Source organism: Haematobia irritans, chromosome 5 (assembly GCF_050003625.1).
Source record: "Haematobia irritans isolate KBUSLIRL chromosome 5, ASM5000362v1, whole genome shotgun sequence".
Taxonomy (NCBI): Eukaryota; Metazoa; Arthropoda; class Insecta; order Diptera; family Muscidae; genus Haematobia; species Haematobia irritans.
In genome coordinates, this window is record NC_134401.1 from 36,873,792 (window position 1) to 36,897,441 (window position 23,650).

A 23,650-nucleotide genomic window follows, 5' to 3' on the forward strand; every position below is an offset into this window, starting at 1 on the left:
CGTGTCACGACAATTTCGTGTCACGCGCACACCTCTAATATCGACATATATGTGTGCGTAAAATATTAAAATAAAAAAGTATTTATTTCGCATTAAAAAAAATGTAGCGATTAATTTTAATTTATGTACATTCATAATTTCTACAGTTGTTATATTTATCTATAACAAATTAAGTTAAGCTTTTGGAAATAATCCAGATTTTTTATAAATAAATTCATGACCTTTGTCGTAGTAAGGATTTGCCTCTTCACGTATTCTAGATAACCATGCCGAAATTTTGGGAAATTTTTCAGATACATCATATTTACAAAGTCCTAAAAAGAAAATGTAATGGATATAGGAAGGAATTAATTACACTTAAAAACAAATAAAAATTTTAATAATATTGTCGATTTTTGATCAACATTTTGAAATGGAAATTCATAGAGATTCAGTATTTTTTTTTGTATTTTTAAATGGGTTTTTTTGCAAACATTTAATACTTACTGGTCTGTTCAATTTCACAAGCACCAAACAAGTCAGCTACAGTCAATTTGTTTCCACTAACAAAATCTGAATTTTTCAACCATATCGTTTCCACCAATTTTAAATTATTTTCCATTTCATTTAATAATTTCTCAGTTGTCTTAGGTGAGGGCTTTTCTGCTAAACCATTCATGGGATAAAGCCATAGACGTGCAAAATAAAATGCACAACCGTATCGTATTGTTAAATGGTGCCATTCCAAAAACTCATCAACTCGGGCACGAGATTTAATATCCTTGGGGTATAGATGTTCGCTAAATAGACCTTTATCGGACAAATATCTGTAAAGATTTATTCAATATAAATATACCGCATATTATGATGTGGAACAAATCTACTTGAACACAAGTTATTAAAATTGTATTTTGTTTTTTGGTAGGAGAGTGCATTTAAAAAAAATGTAAGTAACCAATTTGATGAAAAGGCCTAGTTTTCGAGATATCGACCCTTGAAACTATGTCTGCATTTTTTTCTAAAATTTCTTAAAATTTTTGCGTATTTAGTAAAAATAGTATATTTTAAAGAGAAAAAAAAATTAAGTTAAAAAGCTAGCTTCCGAGATATCGACTCCTGAAAATTGGTATTTATTTAGAAAATAGTCTTTTTGGTATATATGACTGCATTTTTACTTAAAAAATTAAAAACTTTGTATTTTAAAGAGAAAATTCGGAGTAAAAATTTTGCGGAAAGTTTTCTAGATATCGACCTCGGATTTAAAAAAATATATATATTATAGAAAAATTCGTTATTTTGGACTTGATTTTCGAGATATAGGCTATGTAAAAAATTTAATTATCGATATTTTTTATTAAATAAAAACCCGTTCCATGATGAAACGCTATGTTTTTTCAAATGGATGTGAGTGAAAATTCTGTACTCGAAATAAGCTTTAATATGAGTACCATATTGCTTATATAAGAAAGGGTCAACAATTTTAGGACCCGTGGCCTCTCCGGGTCAATGGTTATGAAGTTTTTTATATGAATTCTAAACATAAATTTTATTGCCCATTATTTGGATACCATATATAACTTTTAGGTAGATTATGTACGTTGGGTACTAAATTCAATATAGAAAATAATGAAAATTTTCGGGGTGCGTAACTCCAAAGATAGGCCTTTCCGACATAAAATGGTATATTATATTTTGTGTCTAGAATAGAAATATATACACGCTGACCAAAAATTGGAAAGTTGGCCAACTTGTACTAAAGTGATTTAAACCAAAATTTTAAAACCTATTTTAAAACCCTTGTATATTAGGCTTGTTTTCTTTTAGTAATGGATACGCAAGCCGTTACTGCATTATACACATTATACAAAAAGCACCCACCTTTATATATAATTTACCTTAGCATTGCCACCGATTCACTTAAATGAAAATATCCATCTACTAAACAAGGAACCTTCTGAAAACGATTGATTTTTTTGTATTCCTCTGTTTTCTGTTCAACTAAAATATTGAGATTCTCCTAAATTAGTTATCTACACATGGTTATTAGAACGAATTCCATATTTTCTTACATATCCTTAGTGCCACTGGACAATCTTCGTATGGAGTTTTTCCCAATTGCAAGGCAATCCAAAGAGCTCTGGATGGCTGGGACATTAAATCATAAAAATATTTTACTTTGGACATTTTAATTTGTGCTTTACATCAAACTATCCGATATAATAACTAAAGCTGAGTACTATGTTCAGTTTTCAAGCTGAAAACCAGCTTGTTTTCACGGTTACTTTTTTTAATTAACTAATTTAGAAATATAAAATTATTTGCAATCAAATCCTTGGGTCTTTTCCATCCATTATTTGACAAGACTCGATCAAAATATAATCGTCTTCATAAATATATTTGTACTTTTAATTTCGTGTTTTGGTGAAAAAACCGAACATAGTACTCACCTTAATATGCAAATAGTTTCACCCAAGAGAAGTGTCTAAAGTTCAATTTAAGCTTTTTTTAGTTATCAGCTGTCTAGAGCATAGTGATCTTATAATCAGAGAGAATAAAAAGACAAGAGGACGAAAATTTCTCTTCTACGAAAACAACAAATGTCAACCGTATAGATGTCGCACAATGCCTGCAGCTTTGGTATTACCGACGTTGCGGTCGAAGCGCTGTTCTGATAAATTATTTATAAAGGCATCGGCTGTTATAATTTCAAATTGTCTGCCAAAAAATTTAATAGAATGAAAAGATTTATATAAAAGAATATATTTTACTACACAGTAGGTTCTAAATCCTATTTTCCTTACGTTTCTTAAAGCCGGCAGAGAACTGAACAGGGAAATTCTGCGAAAAATAGAGTGTTTAAAAAATTAGAATGTTTTATTATTTACATTAAATGATATATTTATTGTTGTTGTTGTAATTTCATAAAATGTGGATTTTTAGATTTCCTCTCTTTTACAAACAGATTCGAAAACAACAAACTAACAAATGTTATCTGGTAACTCTTTATGTCTCTCCCCAATAAACACAAACGTTTGAAAAATGCTAAATTTCAACAATTTTTCAAACATTTTTTCAAAGGATTAGGGTAATATTCAAGTTGAGAAATTGTTGAGAAAATCGCGTTCTCAACAAAAAACAGACATTACCCTCAACAGTGAAATTCAACACATTAGCAATAATATCTCAAGTGTTATCCTCAAATTGAAATGCATCGCTACTCAATAATTTGTCAAACAATTTTCGATGCGAGTCAAATTCAAAATTAACATCGTTGCAAATACATTTCAACCTAAATTTGTATGAATGATATCCCCACTTCAAATTGAAAGTCAAAGCCAAAATTCTATGAATTTTGTATAATTTATTCATTTTCATCAAAATAAAATATATAATAATACACTACACTACATAATACACTACAATACCAATTGATAAATAATAAATAATAATCTTATTAAACATACCAACAAATAAGAACAAAAAAAAAAACAAACAACAAAAGTTTAAATATCTTCAACATTATTAGTAAACACTTTTGCATTGATAATTCGATTTCCTTCCTTTTGGTTCCTTCCTTTTATTAACATGCGGGCAATTTGAAATTAGGAACGTACTGGACCGCGTGTTAGAATTGATATCCAGCAGAAGGAATTCACAAAATATCCATTTTAAACTGATAATAGCATATGAATTAAACTGACGATGTGATACACATTTTCATCCAGAAGTTGTTGATTTCAACAATTTGTTGTTTTTAACAATTTTAATTGGTTGCACTTGTAATGTTTCTGGAAACTTTTTCTTGTTGATAAGCCACTCATTTTTATTGGTCAGCTTCTTATTGTTTGCAAGAATGTAGCATCCAAAGATTTTAGTTTTCTGCAAAGAGATTTAAATTTAGTGACTTCTTTAAAGTGTTGATTTAATTTTTCATATTGACGTACCAATTATTATAAACTATTTCATTGGTCAGCTTTTTAATGTTTTCAAGAACGTAGAATCGATAATTTTAGTTTTCTGCAAAGAGAGATTTAGTGACATCCTTAAAGTTTTATTTCATTTTTTATTTTCTCTTACCTATTTTTATAAACTATTTGGTTATTTGTCTAAAATTTTCCATTTTTTTATTTCTTGCAATTGACCACGAACTTCGTTGCACAAATAAGTATTGAAAACCACATGGTTTTTTCGTTGCAATCTAGGGTAGTGTTTTGTCAAAGTTTTCTCATATTATCTTCAACACCTTTTCAAAGATTTCGTCAACATTTTGGCAAATTGGAAGTAATTCGCAAACAATTTGAAGATGTATTGAAGATGAGCTATTTCAAGTCATGTTGAATTTATGTTGACAATTATATTTACCCTCAAACTGAACAGTTGTTGCATTTGAAAAACGCTCATCCTGTGTTTATTGGGTCGATCTTGCCAAGCATTCTCTAAAGCAGATACTATTCACATGGCCGGTTTTGTTAACAAAATATGACTTCTACCCACTTGTCCAATAATTCGTTTATATACCACCATTGGATGGGCGGTACAGTATGTGTGTGTAAGGCATTGAAATATTGGTCTGATTGGTGCATACACGGAAAAATATGTCACCAAATTTTTTCCAATTAAAGTCTTAACTGAGTTTAAAAAAAAATATTCAATTAAAAATTTAATTGATTCAACAAAATTTTTAATTGAAACACAAATCTACCACAAAACTGATAGTATTAATTAATTTATTAATTGGATCAATTAATGTTTTAATTGACTTTCAACTAATTTTTTAATGTGATTGAAGACATTTCAATTAAAAAATTAATTGGATCAATTAATTTCGTGATTGAATGAGAAAAAAATTTTGCGTGTATAGTCCTTATTGGAACATTATATCCGTTTGAAACTAGGAAACATAAGTTCTTATAAGAATAAACAGCTATTTGAATACCCTCTACCATAGGATGGGGTAAACTAACTTTTTCATTCTGTTTGTAACAATATTGGCCTCAGACCCCATAAAGTATATATTCTGGTTTGTGGTGAAATTCTGAGTCTATCTAGAGGTGTCCGTCCGACCGTACGTCTGTCTGTCATTATTACTTCTGAATGAAACAAGCTATCGACTTGTTGAAACTTGGTACAAGTAGGTCGTGTATTATTGCAAATGGGCCTTATCGAACCACCCATATAAATCTGGGGGATTTTACTCTCGGAGCCTGTTGGAAGAGCAAGTTTCATCCGATCCGTTTGAAATTGGTACGAGTTTTCAGCATGTGCTTTCTTTCAAACATGCAAAAATTGGTTGATATCGGTCCATAACTTTTTGTAGCTCCCATATAAACCGGTCCCCAGATTTGACTTCCGGAGCCTCTCGGAGGTGCAAATTTCATCAGATTCTGCTAAAATTTGATATGCGATCTAAGTATATTCCCCCTAGCAATCATGAAAAAATGTTTTCATATCGGTCCATAATTATATGTAGCTCCCATATAAATCGAGGAGCAAAACTCATCAGACCCCTGTACAATTTGATACGCGATGTCAGTATATGCCCTCTAACAACTATATAGCACCCATAAAACCGGTCCACAAATTTGACCTGCGGTCCATAAATATATATAGTCCCCATATAAAGCGATCCTCAGATTTGTCCTCCGGTACATAATTAGTCTCCAGATTTTACTTCTTAAGCCTCATGGAGGAAAAAGTTTTGATTCGATAGAGTTAAAATTTGGTTCGCGATGTTAGTATATGCTCTCCAAGAACCATGTAAAAATTGCTCCATATCGGGCCATAAGTACCCAGCAAAAAAGCGTCGACAAAAAAAGTATTGAAAATGTTCGCTTTGTATGGAAGTGGTGCAAAATTGGCGCAGAAGCGATGAATTTAACATGGGTTTGTCATAGGACGCATGTTCTCCATTTCAACAGCCGTTGCACTGATTTTGCATCACTTCTTAAGGTGTGATCTGAATTCAGTGGTTTGGATGTGAATGATATTTTGCAAAATAAATAATTTTTTATAATTTTTTTTATGATTTTTATTGCATTCTAACGCTTGTCTGGAACGTTTGTCCTCCAAATTTTTAAAAATTCGCAATTCTTCTCGAATGGATTTTACATTTGTTTTTCGACAAAATTTTAATAAGTTGTACCATTTTATTAATTTGTCACTTGTTTTAACCTATTTGAAACAAAAAAAAAAAATAAATTACCTATTAAAAATATGAAAAAATCGAGTTATAAAAAATGAACTAAAAGGACTTCCTGTGTAGTTAAAATAAAGAAGAACTTCCAAATTTTTTTGCTGGGTATATAAAGCCCCCATCTAAACCAAGATTTGACTTCTGAAATCTCATGGAGGAACAAATTTCATACGATCGTTTTGAAATTTGGCCCTTTAATTACTCGTCTACATAAAAAAGATCAAGAACTCTAGAGGCTTATATAGGTATTTAATGTCTTATTTTTATTTACAAATTAGAAGACAATATTTTAAGATACCTTGTCATAGGCAATTGTTATTATTCATACGCCAAAATATGTCCATGTCGTTCCATAATTATTTGTATAGAGCCTCCATAGAAGCCAATCCCCAGGTTTGACTTCGGAAGTAGTAGGCCAATACTTCGTTGCGTTACAAACGCAATAAAAAAATTAGTATACCTCCCATTCCCATGGTGGATGGCATAAAAATGGGATGATCTCGAATAAAAAAATTGTTTTGCTCTTAACAGTTTTGAATTTTACTTGCATTTAATTTTAACTTTTTATTATTAAAAAAATGAAAATAGTTTAATAGGTCTAAACATGGGAATTATAAAACCGAAAACATTTAATCTATATCTAACTTTCGGAATGAACCACTAGCACTGCCACCAAACAATTCGGAAACATTATTCTCTCCTTGGCGCAATTTTTCGTCGACACCATATTTCTCATCTTCGTCGAAATACGATTTATAGCTCATCATAAGTTTTTCAAAATTCTTTTCAGACTCTTCGAAAGAACTATTCGTACCACCGTATTCAGCTGGTAAATATTCTTTGCCAATAGCTTGTTGTAAAGACTCCAAAGTGGGATGAATATTCAACTGAAAAATATACAAACAAATTAGAGATCTTCTACTCATTCAATTTGTGTGCATTTTCCTTACCAATTCCTTTTGCTTCATGACATTTCGTATCAGTCCCAATATAATTTGGGCCTCTTTGGAGGCATTGACAATATGTGTACCTAATAAATTAGTCGGTATACCAAATTCCAAGAATGATGCCATTTGTCGGAATAGTGTTGGTTCGAATTGCTTCAGAAAACCAAAGGGGATTTTGGAAAAGTCGATAATTTCTAAAACACCACTTATGTTCCAATTATCATCGGTATTGGTTTCAATTTCACAACGCATTGCATGAAAACGGAAAACATCTTGGACAGTATGAATGGCGGGATTAATGTTGCCCATACGCATAAAATGTATACGAGGTCCTCCAAGACCTTGAGGTTTTGGTAGAGAGCAGAAAATGCTATAGAGAAAATAATACATCGGTTATTGTCTTGATTATATTTAGTTATGATATACAATGAGAGTTAAACTGTAGATATTCTAAAGATAATAACATTTTTATTAATAATATATTATTGTGGACAATAAATCTAGGAGATAATCTTGCTGCATTATCAACAAACAACAACAAATACACCGGAAGCCATTCATAGTAACTTCATTGCAATATTTCTTAGTACACTCAAACAAAGTTTACATGGATCCAAAGATTTTGACCTGTCCTTAAGAATTTTGGGAATTATTCCGAGTCAAAGATGCGGCTTCTTTAAAATAAAGACATTTAAATCTAGGATCAATAAAATTAAAATTTTATTTCTATAGAAAATTTTGTCAAAATTTTATATCTTTATAAAATTTTGTCAAAATCTTATTTCTTTATAAAATGTTGTCAAAATTTTATTTCTATAGAAAAATTTGTCAAAATTTTATTTCCTTATAAAATGTTGTCAAAATTTTATTTCTATAGAAAATTTTCTCAAAATTTTCACAAAATTTTATTTCGAAAAAAAATGTTGTCAAAATTTTATTTCTATAGAAAATTGTTGTACCTGTTAGTTGCAATATCTATTAAAACTTTAAGAATTTTACCAAACAGTAAAAAAACTACCATTTTTGCTAGAATTCTACCATCTGGGACAACCGTGCTACCGGTACCGTCACACTGGGCAAATATTTGACTGATATCAAAAATGAATTCGTTGCCATGGCCAAACCAGCAACCATTTTTATTTCAAAGTGGGTATATAAAATCACGATAGGAGTATTCTCCAAAAACGGTATCCACATATATCCGAAATGATCCTGGAAAAATGTTTGATGCTCAACTTGATCAAATATTTCCCTAGTGGGGCCAGACTAAAACAACTGGATATACCTAACCTAGACATATAGGATAAATACGGAAGATCCTTTTCCACTTTTCACCTATATATCCAGAAAATTTAGAAAAAATAATGTTCACTTTTTCCATTGGTTCTATAGAAATCATATTGATAGTGGTCAGTTCCGGCATTAATTGAAATTAATTGCAATCCACTTAAAAACCAACTCACCCAGATTGAGCAATATCTATGAGCTTATCATCAATACGCCGGGACTTAATCAAATCTTTAGCCGACGATTTGTAGGTGTAGAAATAATCAATACGCTTTTTCGCACTCTCCAAACTATATTTGCTAAAACGTAAGAACGCAATCAAAAACTGATCGTCGGTACGAGCCTTCAGATGAGGTTCCTTTTGAATCCATGAACGTAAAGCTTCCAAATCGTCAGGTATTCTAGATTTAACCTCATTCAAAGTTTTTCGGGCAACTTCTTCCAGTTCAGGATTTAATGGTCTTAACTGGGCCATATTTTCTGTAGATGAACAGTACAAGTGCTGAAGAGAGACTAAATTTTTTACTCGACAGATGCGAATCGAAACCGATACTACCTTAAATGTACTTTTTTCTTCTTTGCGGATATAGGCGCGTGTGAGTAATTGATATTTAGCCCATTTCTTTTACTTTTCAGGTGTATGACATTGTGATCTTTCTTACATACATACATACGGTCTGAATGTACGTACACACCTTCTTACTTAGCTTCCCTTAGTGTTATTTTAATTGATAAGATATTGTCGCTGTCCGATTAACTGTATCGAAATAACCGACCAAATTATATTAATTTATGTTTATCGTATGTTTAAATACACATGCAAAAATACGCAGTTTGGATATACTCAATCACTACCCAATGTTGCTTTAAACAGTTTCTTGCTTTCTTGAGAAAGTGTCACTTCCATCATAATAGTCATAATAGTCACTTCCATAGTGATGATCACCTCTCATTGTACTGACATTTGTTTCCAACGAGTGGCATTTTTACTCTTACGGAGGGCCCAATCAGAAGAATATAGTGGGTGAGGTAGCACTTCATGGCAAAATTTGATCGAGTGAAGGTAGAAGGTTTAAATAAATAAATGTTAAAAATGGCACCAAATGCAAGAATAGGTACTTTTTTACTCCAAATGTAGCTAAAACAAGTACAAAAGTATAATTTTTATCGAAACTGGTGTGCATAATGAAACCTGAGAATATCATTTCTATAGGAACTTTTTGAATTTCATTTCTATAGGAAATTTTTAAAAATTTTCATTTCTATAGGAAATTTTGCATAAATTTCATTTCTATACGAAATTTTTTCAAAACTTAATTTCTATAGAAAATTTTGTCGAAATTTCATTTCTATAGGAATTTTTGTCAAAATTTTATTTCCATAAGAATTTTTGTCAAAATTTCATTTCTATAGGAAATTTGGTCAAAATTTCATTTCTATAGAACATTTTGTCAAAATTTCATTTCTATAGGAAATTTTGTCAAAATTTCATTTCTATAGGAAATTTTGTCAAATTTCATTTCTATAGGAAACTTTGTCAAAATTTCACTTCTATAGGAAATTATGTCAAAATTTCATTTCTATAGGAAATTTTGTCAAAATTTCATTTCTATAGGAAATTTTGTCAAAATTTCATTTCTATAGGAAAACGTTCACCGTCCAAAAATAGCATTTTGCTCTTTAAACATGTGTGGGGTGATCATATTCCTTCTCTGTCTGCAGGCACTCTTTCAGCCTCCTAATTTTTTATCCGCGTGATAAAACCGCTATACAAATATTCAGGAATCCAGTTTTTTTTCGTGTACATATTTTTGTTTTTGCAAACACACATGTGCGGGCGACACGATTATAACCGAAAAAGTCTCAGATCCATAAAAAAACGACTTGTTTTCCCCCAGTTAACATGACATTCAATATTAAATGTTTTTTACTTATTTATCGTTATTCCAGCTGAAAATGAAAATAAATTTGTTTGAATGTATACAACTTTAATACATATGTGCAAATGTATTGATATTTTTTACCTTTTTATATAGTGCATGCACAAATGTAGAGAGTGTTTCTATACAAACAGAGTTTTGTTTATGGTGGGGTTATATATTGATTGTTAGCATTATTGAGTGATTAGATGTACCAGCATTACTGTGCAGAAATGGATGGATGGATGGCGAATTGAAGAACAAATAATTGTCGTCATTATGTGTCAACATTTCGTCAGTAACTTAAACTGTGTACTTTTATAGTCAAATATCGGAAACATTACTTAAATTTAAATGATACAGTCATAGAAAGACATCGGCTAAAAACAGCAGTCAATGTCCTCTGTTATATTTTTGTGCTTCATAGTCTAGCGAACAATAATCCGAATTTTTAATTTTCATAAGAAGTTAGCATATGAGACCCAAAATGAATCATCTTCTTAAAATTTTATTTCTATTTATTTTGAAATTTCGGTTCTATAGAAAATTTAGTCAATATTTCATTTCTATAGGAAATTTTTGTCCAATTTCATTTCTATACGGAATTTAGTCAATATTTCATTTATATAGAAAATTTGTCAAAATACCATATCTATGGGAAATTCTGTCAAAATTTCATTTCCATAGGAAATTTTGCCAAATTTCAGTCACCCGCCTTGCATACACAGGGTCGTAGGTTCAAACCCAGTTTCGACCAAACACCAAAAAGTTTTTCAACGGTGGATTATCCCACCTCAGTAATGCTGGTGACATTTCTGAGTGTTTCAAAGCTTCTCTAAATGGTTTCACTGTAATGTGGAACGCCGTTCGGACTCGGCTATAAAAAGGAGGTTCCTTGTCATTGAACTTAACATAGAATCGGACAGCACTCAGTAATAAGAGAGAAGTTCACCACTGTGGTATCACAATGGACTGAATAGTTTAAGTGAGCCTGAAATATTGGGCTGCCACCATACCTAACTTAACCCAACCTAACCTTGTCAAAATTTCATTTCTTTAGGAGATTTTGTCAACATTTTATTCTATAAGAAATTTTATCAACAGTTCATTTCTATTTTAGAAAAATTCATTTATAAAATTTCAAAATTTCATTTCTGAGGAAATGAAATTGTCTCAAAATTCCTATTCTCTAGGAAATTTATGAAAAATTTCATTTCTATAAGAAATTTTGTCAAAATTTCATTTCTATAAGAAACTTTGTCAAAATTTCATTTCTATACGCAATTTTGTCTAAATTTCATTCGTACAAGAAATTTTCTCAAAATTTCATTTCTATAGGAATTTTAGTTAAAATGTCATTTTTATAGGAAATTTGTCAAAATTTCATTTCTATAGGAGTTCATTTCTTTTTTGTCACAATTTCATTTCTACACGCAAAAAAATAATGGGCTACGTAGCTGTTATTGTCACCAATAGACAATTATCCACATAAGTTATATTTATATAGCATAGCTTGCGGCGCCCACGACCCGATTAAACAAACTTTATTTAACAGAAACATACATTTAGTTGGGCACCGTGGAGCTTTGGTTGCTAGGTCCGCCTTGCATACCAAGGGTCCTGGTATGCGAGCCCTGCTTCGACCGAACACAAAAAAAAAATTTTGTTTTTTTTACATATATGTTCGGAAGATTCCGAAAAGGTGGTCAACATTACATACTACTATATTAAATTTATACTATGAAACTGTAAAATGTGTCTTATTAAAGACTTAAAGTCAGAAAAGAACAGTGCTTGATATAAACGAAATGGACTGTGTTGTTGGTTCGAAAATATTTTTTTTATTGAAAATAATAAAAATGTTGTAACAAACGAATTTTTTTGGTGAAAAAAGTTTAAAATTTTTGAAGAAATTCAAAAAACTAACAAAAGAAAAACAGTTTCTGTACACGTCTTCCAAACGTTTTTTTTTCTTTGCGTGTATAAGAAATTTTGTCAATATTTCACTTCTCAAATTTTCTCAAAATTTCATTTCTATAGGAACTTTTGTCAAAATTTCATTTCTATAAAAAATTTTTCTAAATTCCATTTCTAAAATTTTAACATTTTATTTCTATCAAATATTGTGTAAAAATTTCTTTTCTATCGGAAATTTTTCAAAATTTTCATTTCCATAGGAAAAATTTTATTCCTATAGGAAGTTTTTGAAAATGTTCATTTCTATGCGAAATTTTTGAAAAATGTCATTTCTATTCGAAATTTTTAAAAAATTTCATTTCTATACGATTTTTTTCAAAAATTTCATTTTTATAGAAAATTTTGTAAAAATTGCATTTCTATAGAAAATTTTATTAAAATGTCATTTCTATAGAATATTTCTCAAAATTTCATTTCTATAGGAAATTTTCTCAAGATTTCATTTCTATAGGAAATTTTGTCAAAATTTCATTTCTATAGGAAAGTTTGTCAAAATTTCATTTGTATAGGAAATTTTGTCCAAATTTTATTTTTATATAAAATTTTGTCAAAATTGTATTTCTATAGAAAATTTTCTTAAAATTTCATTTCTAGAGGAAATTTTGTCAAGATTTCATTTCTTGAGGAAATTTTGCCAAAATTTCCATAAGATAGATATTTTCTCTAAATTTTATTTCTATAAGAAATTTTGTCATAATTTCATTTCTATAAGAAATTTTGTCATTTCTATAAGATATATATAAAATTGCATTTCTATAGAAAATTTTCTTAAAATTTCATTTCTATAGAATAATTTCTCAAAATTTCATTTCTATAGGAAATTTTCTCAAGATTTCATTTCTATAGGAAATTTTGTCAAAATTTCATTTCTATAGGAAAGTTTGTCAAAATTTCATTTGTATAGGAAATTTTGTCAAAATTTTATTTTTATATAAAATTTTGTCAAAATTGTATTTCTATATAAAATTTTCTCAAAATTTCATTTCTAGAGGAAATTTTGTCAAGATTTCATTTCTTGACGAAATTTTGCCAAAATTTCCATAAGAAATTTTCTCAAAATTTTATTTCTATAAGAAATTTTGTCATAATTTCATTTCTATAAGAAATTTTGTCATTTCTATAAGAAATTGCTTAGGCAATAGCCGACTATCAAAACCTTTTTTAGAGAGGTTCAAGTGTAGTTCATTTTGGATTTAGTGAACTGCCCGAATTTGTTCTCATAATTAGTTGATAGTTTTGCTGCAAGTAGAGGATGCTGATGAGGAATGTGATAATTCCGAAACAGCTGTCCATCTAACCATCTTACAGTCTATAGGGTTTTGCCCAAATAAATTTGTCAAGCATACTTTTCATCTGTTGGTTAAGCTACACTTGTAGTTTAGTCAATGCGTAGTTTTAAGCTGAAATCAAAAACAACAATAATAATTTCATTTCTATAAGAAATTTTGTCATAATTTTATTTCTATAGAAAATTTTCTCAAAATTTTATTTCTATGGAAAGTTTTCTCATCACCACAAAAATCGCAGTTCACTTTCAAAAAGTCTGCAAACAGAGACCCTCTCCACTGCGGATATTTAAATGTCAATGTAGACAAAATACTTATCGTAAGTATTCGTGGTCGTTTGCGAATATTTATACCTACAAACAATTAAGATTAGCCAGTTATTGTTATCGTAACCACTAATTAGTTCCAATCGAACACCATTGATTAGCCCCTGTATCAAAGAAATTTTTGCTAAAAAATTCTGTAGTCTTTATTTATAGGCGATACAATATAGTAGTAATTTTCTCTAGGACATATAACCATGACAGCAAAACTGGAGATACGACCTTTGAACGATGCTCTAAAGAAGGTGGCCAAGGAAGAATTAAATGAGGTAGACAGTCGAATGGCTGATGATATTTCTGCCTTACGTACATGGCTGGATAAGCAACCCCATTTGAAATCTCGCACTGATGATCAATTCTTGGTATCATTCCTTAGGGGATGCAAATATAGTCTGGAAAAAGCTAAATCAAAAATAGATTATTTCTATACAATTAAAACCATGATGCCGGAATTATTTGGCGATAAAATAATGGGGGAGAAAGAAATACAACTGTGTCGAACTGGGTGAGTATATGCATATGCATTTTGCCACTCGAGCCAAAAATAATCTAATTTTGCCACTCGAGCCAAAAATAATGACAAAAGACTTCCAAACAAAAAACTTAATTTTGAAAATTTTATGTCTATAGAAAGTTTTGTCAGAAATTATTTTTGTAGAAAATCTTTTCAAAATTTTATTTATATAGAAAACTTAGTCAAAAATTTTATTTCTATAAAAATTTTGTCAAAATTTTATTTCTATAGAACATTTTGTCAAAATTTTATTTCTATAAAAAATTTTGTCAAAATTTTATTTCTATACAAAATTTTGTCAGAATTTTATTTCTATCGAAAATTTTGTCAAGATTTTATTTCTATAGAACCTTTTGTCAATATTTTATTTCTATAGAACATTTTGTCAAAATTTTATTTCTTGAAAAAGTTTTATCAACATTTTATTTCTATAGAAGATTTTCTCAAAATTTTATTTCTATAGAAAATTTTCTCAAAATTTTATTCCTTTAAAAAATGTTGTCAAAATTTTATTTCTATAAAAAATTGTGTTAAAATTTATTTCTATAGAAAATTTTCTCAAAATTTTATTATTACGGAAAGTTTTCTCAAAACTTTATTTTATTTCAATAGAACATTTTGTGAAAATTTTATTTCTACAAAAAATTTTCTCAAAATTTTATTTCTATAGAAAATTTTCTCAAAATTTTATTTCTATAGAAAATTTTCTCAAAATGTTATTTCTATAGGAAATTTTGCCAAAAGTTTATTTCTATAAAAAATTTTGTCAAAATTTTATTTCTGTAGAACATTTTGTCAAAATTTTACTTCTATAAAAAAATTTGTCAAAATTTTATTTCTATACAAAATTTTGTCAGAATTTTATTTCTATAGAAAGTTTTGTCAAAATTTTATTTCCATAGAACATTTTTTCAACATTTTGTCAAAATTTTATTTCTATAGAACATTTTCTCAAAATTTTATTTCTATAGAAAATTTTGTCAAAATTTTATTCCTTTAAAAAATGTTGTCAAAATTTTATTTCTATAAAAAATTTTGTTAAAATTTTATTTCTATAGAACAATTTCTCAGAATTTTATTATTATGGAAAGTTTTCTCAAAACTTTATTTTATTTCAATAGAACATTTTGTCAAAATTTTATTTCTACAAAAAATTTTCTCAAAATTTTATTTCTATAGAAAATTTTCTCAATATTTTATTTCTATAGAAAATTTTCTCAAAAGTTTATTTCTATATAACGTTTTGTTAACATTTTATTTCTATAGATCGTTTTGTCAACATTCTATTTCTATAAACAATTTTGTCAAAATTTTATTTCTATACAAAATTTTGTCAGAATTTTATTTCTATAGAAAGTTTTGTCACAATTTTATTTCTATAGAACATTTTGTCAACATTTTATTTCTATAGAATATTTTGTCAAAATTTTATTTCTATAGAACATTTTCTCAAAATTTTATTTCTATAGAAAATTTTCTCAAAATTTTATTTCTATAGAAAATTTTCTCAAAATGTTATTTCTATAGCAAATTTTGTCAAAAGTTTATTTCTATAGAAAATGTTGTCAAAATGTTACTTCTATACAACATTTTGTCAAAATTTTATTTCTATAGAAAATTTTCTCAAAATTTTATTTCTTGAAAAAATGTTGTCAACATTTTATTTCTATAGAAGATTTTCTCAAAATTTTATTTCTATAGAAAATTTTCTCAAAATTTTATTTCTATAGAAAATTTTATCAAAATTTTATTTCTATAGAAAAATTTCTCAAAATTTTATTATTACAGAAAATTTTCTCAAAATGTTTTTTAGGAAATTTTGTCAACATTTTATTTCTATAGAACGTTTTGTCAACATTTTATTTCTATAGAACGTTTTGTCAACATTTTATTTCTAAAGAAAATTTTGTTACAATTATATCTCAAAAAAAATTTTGTCAACATTTTATTTCTACAGAACGTTTTGTCAACATTTTATTTCTATAGAAAATTTTGTCAACATTTTATTTCTATAGAAAATTTTGTCACAATTTTATTTCTATAGGAAATTTTGTCAACATTTTTTTTTCTTTAGAAAAATTTGTCACAATTTTCTGTCTATAGAAAATTTTGTCACAACTTTATTTCAATAGAAATTTTTGTCATAGGCAACAAATGGAACGACAAAGTAAATAGTTCAGAATTTCTTAAAATTTGTAAATTTTACCTCAAAGGTGACCATCTTGTACTTCGTATGTCGCTAAAGGCAATCTTGATTTTGAACTTCAATTTCAAACTACAAAATTGTTATTATCCAGTGAAAAAAAAAATAATAATTATGTCAAATGTTTGGTTAAAATTTTCGAAAATTTACGTAAAATTTCTAAAATTAACCAACATTTTCCTTCTTGATGGGTTCACTGGTTTTTTGAGTGTACACATTTTACGAAATGGAGAAAAATTGAGTTATCTCTCCCAGCCAGATCTATACTAAAGGCTGTGGAAAGGTTCATTCGCCCGAACCGAAACATGTACAGTCCAGGCGTGTATAGATTGGTATCTGGCGTTTTCTTTTCGATGGCTCTATTAACCATGTTCCTTAATCTATATCTGTCCATAAAGCTCGAAAAATAATTGTATAATTAGAAAAATGTAGCAGCAGACACCTAATGCTGTTTTTTGCAGAGTTTTTTCTACCGAGTGTATGTTAATACATTCCTTAGCCTGAAAGCCTGAAGTACTACATACTAGAGGTGTGCACGTGAGTAATAGTTTACTCACGCTCACGCACACTCATGACTGAAAAATCATACTCACGCACGATATTTTTTGGTAGGACTGAGTTCATGCACACTCACGAAAAGAAAATTTGTACTCACGCACACTCACGCAAGAAAACGTCGTGACTCACGAAAAATATCGCAACTCACGAAAAATATCGTGACTCACGAATAATTTTATGATTAATTTACCTTACCGAAGTGTCTGAAAACATGAGTATTATTAAAATCGAGAGAGTTATTAAACTCTTAACATCCCAGGTGTCACTAAAATTGTAATTGAATTTAACTCTTAAGCGTTTTATTGTGGTGAGCAGAAATATTTTCGTGAGTGTAATTCGTTACTCACGGACACTCACAAAGATATTATTTTCGTGACTCACGCTCACGCACGACATTTTGTTTTGTTAATCACGCACACTCACGCTGTTGTCATGAGCGTGACTCACGACTCACGCACGAAAATTTTCGTCAGTCACGACAATTTCGTGTCACGTGTACACCTCTACTACATACCTAAGTTCGAGAGTTTTGCTTAACTTCAATAACATTAGTTTACACTCAAAATGTACACTTGATGAAAATCAACTTTTATGTATTTTGAGCTGCTGAATTCGAAAAAAATTTTAAATTTAAAAATTTTTTATGGAACAGTTATTTTTAAATTTTCGCTCTTTTTTCACTAAACACATTATATCTCGAGTTAGAAATGTCCACATTGGTCCACATCGGTCCATAATTATATATAGCCCCCATATAAACCGATCCCCCGATTTGGCTTGCGGAGCTTCTAAGAGAACCAAATTTCACCCGATCCGGCTGAAATTTGGTACATGGTGTTAGTATATGATCTCTAATAACCATGCAAAAATTGGTCCACATTGGTCCATAATTATATATAGCCCCATATAAACCGATCCCCAGATTTGACCTCCGGACCCACGTGGTGTTAATATATGGCCTCAAACACCCATGCAAAAATTGGTCGAAATCGGTCCATAATTATATATAGCTCCCATATAAACCGATCCCCAGATTTGACCTCCGGAGCCCCTTGGAAGAGCAAAATTCATCCGATTCGGTTGAAATTTGGTACGTGATATTAGTATATGATATTTAACAACCATGCTAAAAGTGGTCCATATCAGTCCATAATCATATATAGCTCCCATATAAACCGATTCCGAGATTTGGTTTTGGAGCCACTTGGAGGAGCAAATTTCATCCGAGTCAATTGAAATTTGGTATATTCTGCTAGGATATGGTAGTTAACAACCATGTCTAACTAGGTCCAATCGGTTTATAGTTATATATAGCCTTCAGATAAATAGATCCCCAATCACACAAAAATTGGTCCATATCAAGTTCATAATTGTACCCCCATATTTCAATTCTGGCTCACTACGTATCGTGCAAAAGTCCATATCGATTCGTAATTATTTGTAGACTTACATATACATACGATTTTTGTCTAATATATACCACGTATGGACTAACTCACAATTTAGAATACGATGTTAAGAAGTTTTAAGATACCACAACCCAATTAATTCAATTGTGGATGACAGTCTTTCGTAGAAGTTTCTACGCAATCCATGGTGGAGGGTACATAAGATTCGGCCTGGCCGAACTTACGGCCGTATATACTTGTTTTAATTTAATTTATTATTTTCTTTTTTTTAATTTTTTATTTTCCAGCACATATGTTCGTCTACCCAAACCTTTGGGAGAAGATGGCCCTTCGGTACAACTGACAAACTATTCGAAATTCGATCCCAAGATTTTTACCATGCTTGATCTATTCCGATTCCAATGTCTGCTAATGGATTGGCAAATTTACAATGATGATAATTGTGTCATAAGTGGCTACATCGAAATTATTGATCTCTCCAAAATGAGTCTATCATTTTTGACACAATTTGAACCGACACTCATTAAAAAAATGGGTGTATTTGCCGAAAAAGCAGCTCCAATGCGTATGAAGGGGGTGCATTTTGTTAATTGCCCCAAGGAGGCTCAAGCTCTACTCAGTTTCACCAGAACCTTAATGAGTGAGAAACTACAAAAGAGAGTAAGTTGCATTTGCTATGTTAGTAAGTCTCATATTGAATTAATCTATTGGCGTATTTGTCTAGTTTTTTGTCCATAAAACCCTGGATGATCTCTACAAAGTAATACCCAGAGAATATTTGCCTGTTGAATATGGTGGTACAAATGGCACAATTCCTGAAATGATTGAAGAAACTGAAAAAAGTTTATTGGCTCTTAATGAATATTTCATCGAAGATGATCAGTTTGGCGTTGATGAGAATATGAGACCGGGCAAACAAATTAATATGGAGTCATTGTTTGGCATTGAAGGTTCATTTCGGAAATTGGATATTGATTAACTTTGATTTGATAATAAATGAATTCCTAACTAAGTGATTACAATAAAATCCATTCATACCTTAACAGGGTGAAGTAAATTAGAGAGGTTTCCCATGATTATACACTCTTAGAAAATAAGTTAGATAAAAACAGCACTTCGTATTTGCTGTTATATTATTGTAATTTGTGGACCAGCTGACATGCGACATTAACGGAGGAACGAACATTTCAAAGATTCGTGTGCTAAATTAAAAACAAGTAAGTAAAGTAGAAAGTCGGGCGGGGCCGACTATATCATACCCTAAATCACCCCTACTGAATTAGTAAACATAAGCATTTCGTATAGGTTAGAGAGATAAACCGCATTTCTAAATCTGAACCGATTTGGATGATATTTTCCAGGTTTGGTTGAAACCACAGAAGGTTATCTATCTTGTGCTAAATTTGAGTAAGATCGGTTAATAAATGAGGCCACTATGGTAAAAAATAAAGTTATTAGGGACACATTTTTTAAAATCGGGTGCTACATTGATATGAGAGCTATATCTAAATGTGAACCGATTCGGATTTTATTCTGCAGGTTTGGTTGATATTACAGGAGAAAACCTTGCACTAAATTTGAGTAATATCGGTTAATAAATGAGGCCACTATGGTCAAAAATAAGGTTATTAGGGACAATTTTTTTTTCAAAATCGGGCGCTGCATATATATGGGAGCTATATGTAAATCTTAACCGATTTGGATGATATTTTGCAGGTTTGGTTGATACCACAAAAGGTTATTTTGTGCTAAATTTGAATAAGATCGCTTAATAAATAAAGCTATTATGACGAAATTTTGCAAAATGGGCGATACATATATATGGGAACTATATTTAAATCTGAATCGATTGCACATATCGATTGCACATATAATCGATTGCACACACCCTCAAAAAAAATCGCTTCTTTAACATATGTTCCAAACATATTTTGCAGGAAGCACATATATTATTGGATACTGCCGAAACATTAATATGTTTGTTTTACGTGAACATATTATATGTTTGGAAGCATTTTGAGCCCAAAAATATTATATGCTTGGAAGAATTTTTCCCAAAGACGATTGTGCTCATTCCCTAACATACTCGTTATATTCACTTCCACGAAATATTTTAATTCTTGGCACCTTTTTCTGTAATACAAATAATGTTGAAGAAATTATTCACTTTTATAATTTTTTTAAATTTTACCTTTCGCCTGCACGGAGAATCGAACCGAGTACCATACAGTTTGTAAGCCAACACGCTATCCACTGGGCTACGTAGCTGTAATGGTCACCAGCAGATAATTATCGTTATAAGTTACATTTATATAGCATAGTTTGCAGCGCCCACGAGCCCATGCAAACATAACATTATTTAACAGAAACATACATTTGTTTGCCACGTGGAGCAGTGGTTAGCATGTCTGCCTTGCATGCAAAGGGTCGTGGGTTCAACCCCTGCTCCGACCGAACATTTTTTTTTTTTTTTTTTTTTTTTTTTAATTTACACATTTATATTTATACTATATTAAATTTTTATAATGAAACTTCGAAATGTGGGTTATTAAAGATTTATAGTCATTAACAGTGCTTGATATAAACGAAATTGACTGATTTTTGTATAAAATATTATTTTTTTATTGCAAAAATAACAATTTTGTAACAAAAAACTGTTTTTGGTACAAAACTTTAAAATTTGGAAGGAATTCAAAAACTCTAACAAAAGAAGAACGTGGAGTCGAGTATAAACATACATAAATAATTTTATAATATAAACATAAATTTATTTAGACGTGAACAGTTTTTTACTAACATTTAACACCATCGCTCTAAAATGCCTTTTATTTTTCTTTAATATTTCATTTTAAAGAAAATAATCTTTTTAAATTGTTTTAGCTGCAAAACTCGAACTTAATGCCCGCTTTTATATTTGAAGGTGTCTGTCAACTCCTCTTGGACTACTTATTAATAAAGAGGAACTAAACTTTGTTTTTATACATTTTGCTGTGTAATTTTTCACTATTTCGTCCTTATTTCATTTTACTGTCCCAACTCTAAAAAGATTATAGTGCCCTTTCGTTATTTTTATGAAGACCCCTGATTTCTTTTAACGAACCAAAAAAAAAATTGTGTCCACACACACATAAAATGCTGCTCTCAAGGCGAAAACATATGCTGTTTGTTTTTCAAATGTCTACACGCAAAAAAATAATTCTTTCCTCCCAAACGAAATTTTAGACAAACAAAGTTCGTTTCTCATTTGCTTTTCGCTGTAAGGAAGTGTATTTGGAAGAAAAGTATATACTTTTTTTGATAAACGTTTATTCTTTTCCAGGATGTAAAAACAATTTCATAAGGACTAACTCAAAAAAAAAAAAGAAAAACATTGTTTTCTTGCTAATTGCATTTTCCCTCACATCTTCCTCACATCCACGAGGTTTTGAGTTCTTAACACCTTTTTCTGTAATACCAACAATGTAGAAGAAATTATACGATTTTATAAATTTTTAAAATTTTTGTACCTTTCGCCTGGACGGGGAATCGAACCGCGGACCATGCACTTTGTAAGCCAACACACTAACCACTGAGCTATGTACCTGTTATGGTCATCAATAGATAATTATCCATATAAGTTATATTTATATAGCATAGCTTGTGGCACCCACGAAACGAATAAACAAAGTTTATTTAACAGAAACAAACACTTAGTTTGGCACCGTGGAGCAGTGGTTGCTACGTCCGACTTGCATGCCAAGGGTCGTGGGTTCGATCCCTGCTTCGACCAAAGTTTTTTTTTTTTTTTTTTTTTTTACATATATTCCAGATATGTTCGGAAGATTCCGAAAAATGTTCAACATTGCAACAGCCCAACGAAATGGGCTGTGTTGTTGTTTCAAAAATAACTTTTTTTATTGAAAAAATAAAAATTTTGTAATAAACGATTTTTTTTGGTGATAAAAGTTTAAAATTTTCGAAGCAATTTAAAAAACTCTAACAAAAGAAAAACGTTTTCGGTACACGTTTTCCAAACGTTTTTTTTCTTTGCGTGTATTCTCTTGGTTCCGAATGTCCATTCCCTTTATTCAAATTAAATAATATTTAGACTTAAGCATATCAAATTTTTGGCCTTATCATAAAACAGTTTTCCGAAACAACATACAAGCGGTTTCACAGAAATTGTTCTCTTTTGATTCTTTCGCTGTGTTATGTTGATATCTTTTGTCAACTCTCCCGGTTTCCATCTCTATTTCTTTCTCTATACTCTCTCTCTCTGTCGCTTTGGATAAAATATCACAACATATGTATGTTTAGTCGAAATTTGTAAATTTATAAATGTTTGCATTCACACATATGATTTTTATGAAACATTCATGCCACAAACATAATATATTCTAACATATTAACATAGATGTACCAAACATTTAGTGTTAGTTTAGGAACATTACATGTTTGCAATTAAATATATTGTGTTTTAAAATTGTGCCCGAAACACACTTTGTTTATATCGGAACATATGAAAAACATATTTTTCTAAGAGTGCATATAGTTAGTACTATAGAAGATTAGAATACGCCAAATTTGAGTAAGATCGGTTGAGAAATAAGGAGTTATGGCCACATTTGGGGATATCGGGTGATATATATGGGAGCTATATCTAAATCTGAACCGATTTCCATAAAATGTTGCACAATTAAATGGAGGTAAATTAGATTACTTTGTGGCAAATCTGGCGCTGATCGGTTAGTAAATGAGCGCAATCTGACCACATGTATCGAAATCGGGCGAAACATATATATGAGAGCTATATCTACGGACGGACGGACGGACGGAAACCAAGGGCTAGATCGACCCAGGAGGTTATTCTGAGCCGAACGGTATATATTTCTAGTAGGCACATTTTTTGGCTGATCAAAGTTATTATACCCTGACCACTATGTGGTTTAGGGAAGAGAGCGGTCCTTTTTTTTCGCTCCGCTCTGCTTCTGTTCCGGAGAAAAAAAAATCGCTCCGGGAAAAAAATTTCGCTCCGCTCCTTCTTAGAGAAAATTATTTTTTATACGCACCATCATA

The 23,650-nt window shown here is 30.2% G+C and overlaps 4 protein-coding genes and 1 long non-coding RNA gene across 5 annotated transcripts in view; 1 reads left to right on the forward strand and 4 right to left on the reverse strand.

The window, feature by feature from the left end:
* Positions 1–58: 58 nt before the first annotated feature.
* On the reverse strand, positions 59–2,486 carry LOC142240543 (glutathione S-transferase theta-3-like). The gene is made up of 5 exons (XM_075312243.1): positions 2,429–2,486; positions 2,049–2,203; positions 1,875–1,977; positions 487–806; positions 59–314 (listed from the first exon to the last, which is right to left on the reverse strand). Exons 2-5 carry the CDS (start codon positions 2,161–2,163, stop codon positions 175–177), a joined length of 678 nt encoding a protein of 225 aa, XP_075168358.1. The 5' UTR covers positions 2,164–2,203; positions 2,429–2,486; the 3' UTR covers positions 59–174.
* Positions 2,487–3,531: 1,045 nt separating this feature from the next.
* Positions 3,532–4,348, reverse strand: LOC142241134 (uncharacterized). The gene is made up of 3 exons (XR_012723497.1): positions 4,057–4,348; positions 3,924–3,996; positions 3,532–3,858 (listed from the first exon to the last, which is right to left on the reverse strand). It is a non-coding gene; the product is annotated as an uncharacterized LOC142241134 (long non-coding RNA).
* A 2,337-nt stretch (positions 4,349–6,685) lies between these two features.
* LOC142240388 (clavesin-2) lies at positions 6,686–8,998 on the reverse strand. The gene is made up of 3 exons (XM_075312095.1): positions 8,583–8,998; positions 7,123–7,489; positions 6,686–7,059 (listed from the first exon to the last, which is right to left on the reverse strand). The coding sequence occupies exons 1-3, from the start codon at positions 8,879–8,881 to the stop codon at positions 6,802–6,804; spliced, it is 924 nt and encodes a 307-aa protein (XP_075168210.1). The 5' UTR covers positions 8,882–8,998; the 3' UTR covers positions 6,686–6,801.
* A 5,034-nt stretch (positions 8,999–14,032) lies between these two features.
* LOC142240385 (RWD domain-containing protein 2A) overlaps positions 14,033–23,650 on the reverse strand; it is a 35,750-nt gene continuing 26,132 nt past the window's right edge. Inside the window, exon 2 of the transcript XR_012723254.1 lies at positions 14,033–14,313. The gene's annotated coding sequence lies outside the window, so the exon portion shown is untranslated. The remainder of the gene's footprint in view (positions 14,314–23,650) is intronic.
* LOC142240386 (alpha-tocopherol transfer protein-like) lies at positions 14,109–19,652 on the forward strand. Its single transcript, XM_075312094.1, has 3 exons — positions 14,109–14,416; positions 18,883–19,255; positions 19,320–19,652. Exons 1-3 carry the CDS (start codon positions 14,109–14,111, stop codon positions 19,572–19,574), a joined length of 936 nt encoding a protein of 311 aa, XP_075168209.1. The 3' UTR covers positions 19,575–19,652.